The sequence below is a fragment of the Colobus angolensis genome, unplaced genomic scaffold (genome assembly GCF_000951035.1).
Source record: "Colobus angolensis palliatus isolate OR3802 unplaced genomic scaffold, Cang.pa_1.0 Scaffold15, whole genome shotgun sequence".
Lineage (NCBI taxonomy): Eukaryota > Metazoa > Chordata > Mammalia > Primates > Cercopithecidae > Colobus > Colobus angolensis.
The window spans coordinates 7,253,026-7,253,771 of record NW_012114599.1 but is presented as its reverse complement, the minus strand read 5'-3'; the positions used below and the strand labels follow the sequence as shown (position 1 = coordinate 7,253,771).

The following is a 746-nucleotide window of genomic DNA, read 5'->3' as shown; positions in this document are numbered from 1 at the left end:
GCTCAGGCTACACCAAGGCCGTGTACCGGGTCCGCCTGCCCGGGGGCGCCGCGGTGGCGCTCAAGGCGGTGGACTTCAGCGGCCACGATCTGGGCAGCTGCGTGCGCGAGTTCGGGGTACGGAGGGGCTGCTATCGGCTCGCGGCCCACAAGCTGCTTAAGGAGATGGTGCTGCTGGAGCGGCTGCGGCACCCCAACGTGCTGCAGGTACGAGGGTGGGGACGCGGGGGTGACGGTGCTGGCTGGGAGTGCCCAAGACCTTGTCAACCTGGCTGGAAGATAAACCCTTGATCTGGAGTGCCAGTGACTGCGCCCAGGCTAAGCTAGACGCAGAAGCCGGACCATGGCGCTTCCCACTGCACCACCCTGCTTCTCGCGTCTGGGTGGGCGTCCCTTTACCGAAGAACTCCTGGGCTTCTCCGCTTCCACACACCTCTTAAAGACAGACCAGGACAGGGGCTCCCAAAACTCAGGGGTGGGGCAGTCCATTAGGGCTTAGGACTGTACTTTGGGCTGGAGTTAGGAGGTTGAACACCAGGGATATTACCCCAAGCCAAAATGACCCTAAGCCAAGACGCTTGAGTCGGAATTACAACTGTGTGATAAAGTCCCCCTTCTTGATGGAACTTCTCTCAACTTCCAGTGATTTGTCTGGTTTTGAAAATGAAACGGGACAGCAACGGGGTTGGGAAGGGCTGGAAAGAGACCATGTGTCAGGCTTGATTCCCATAGAGTCTCCCCACCCAC

The 746-nt window shown here is 59.5% G+C and overlaps 1 protein-coding gene across 1 annotated transcript in view; it reads left to right on the top strand.

Moving 5' to 3' along the window:
• Positions 1–6: 6 nt before the first annotated feature.
• Positions 7–746, top strand: part of PKDCC (protein kinase domain containing, cytoplasmic) — a 9,984-nt gene continuing 9,244 nt past the window's right edge. The window contains exon 1 of the mRNA XM_011935924.1: positions 7–206. Coding sequence (XP_011791314.1) covers positions 165–206 — 42 coding nt within the window. The 5' untranslated portion in view covers positions 7–164. The remainder of the gene's footprint in view (positions 207–746) is intronic.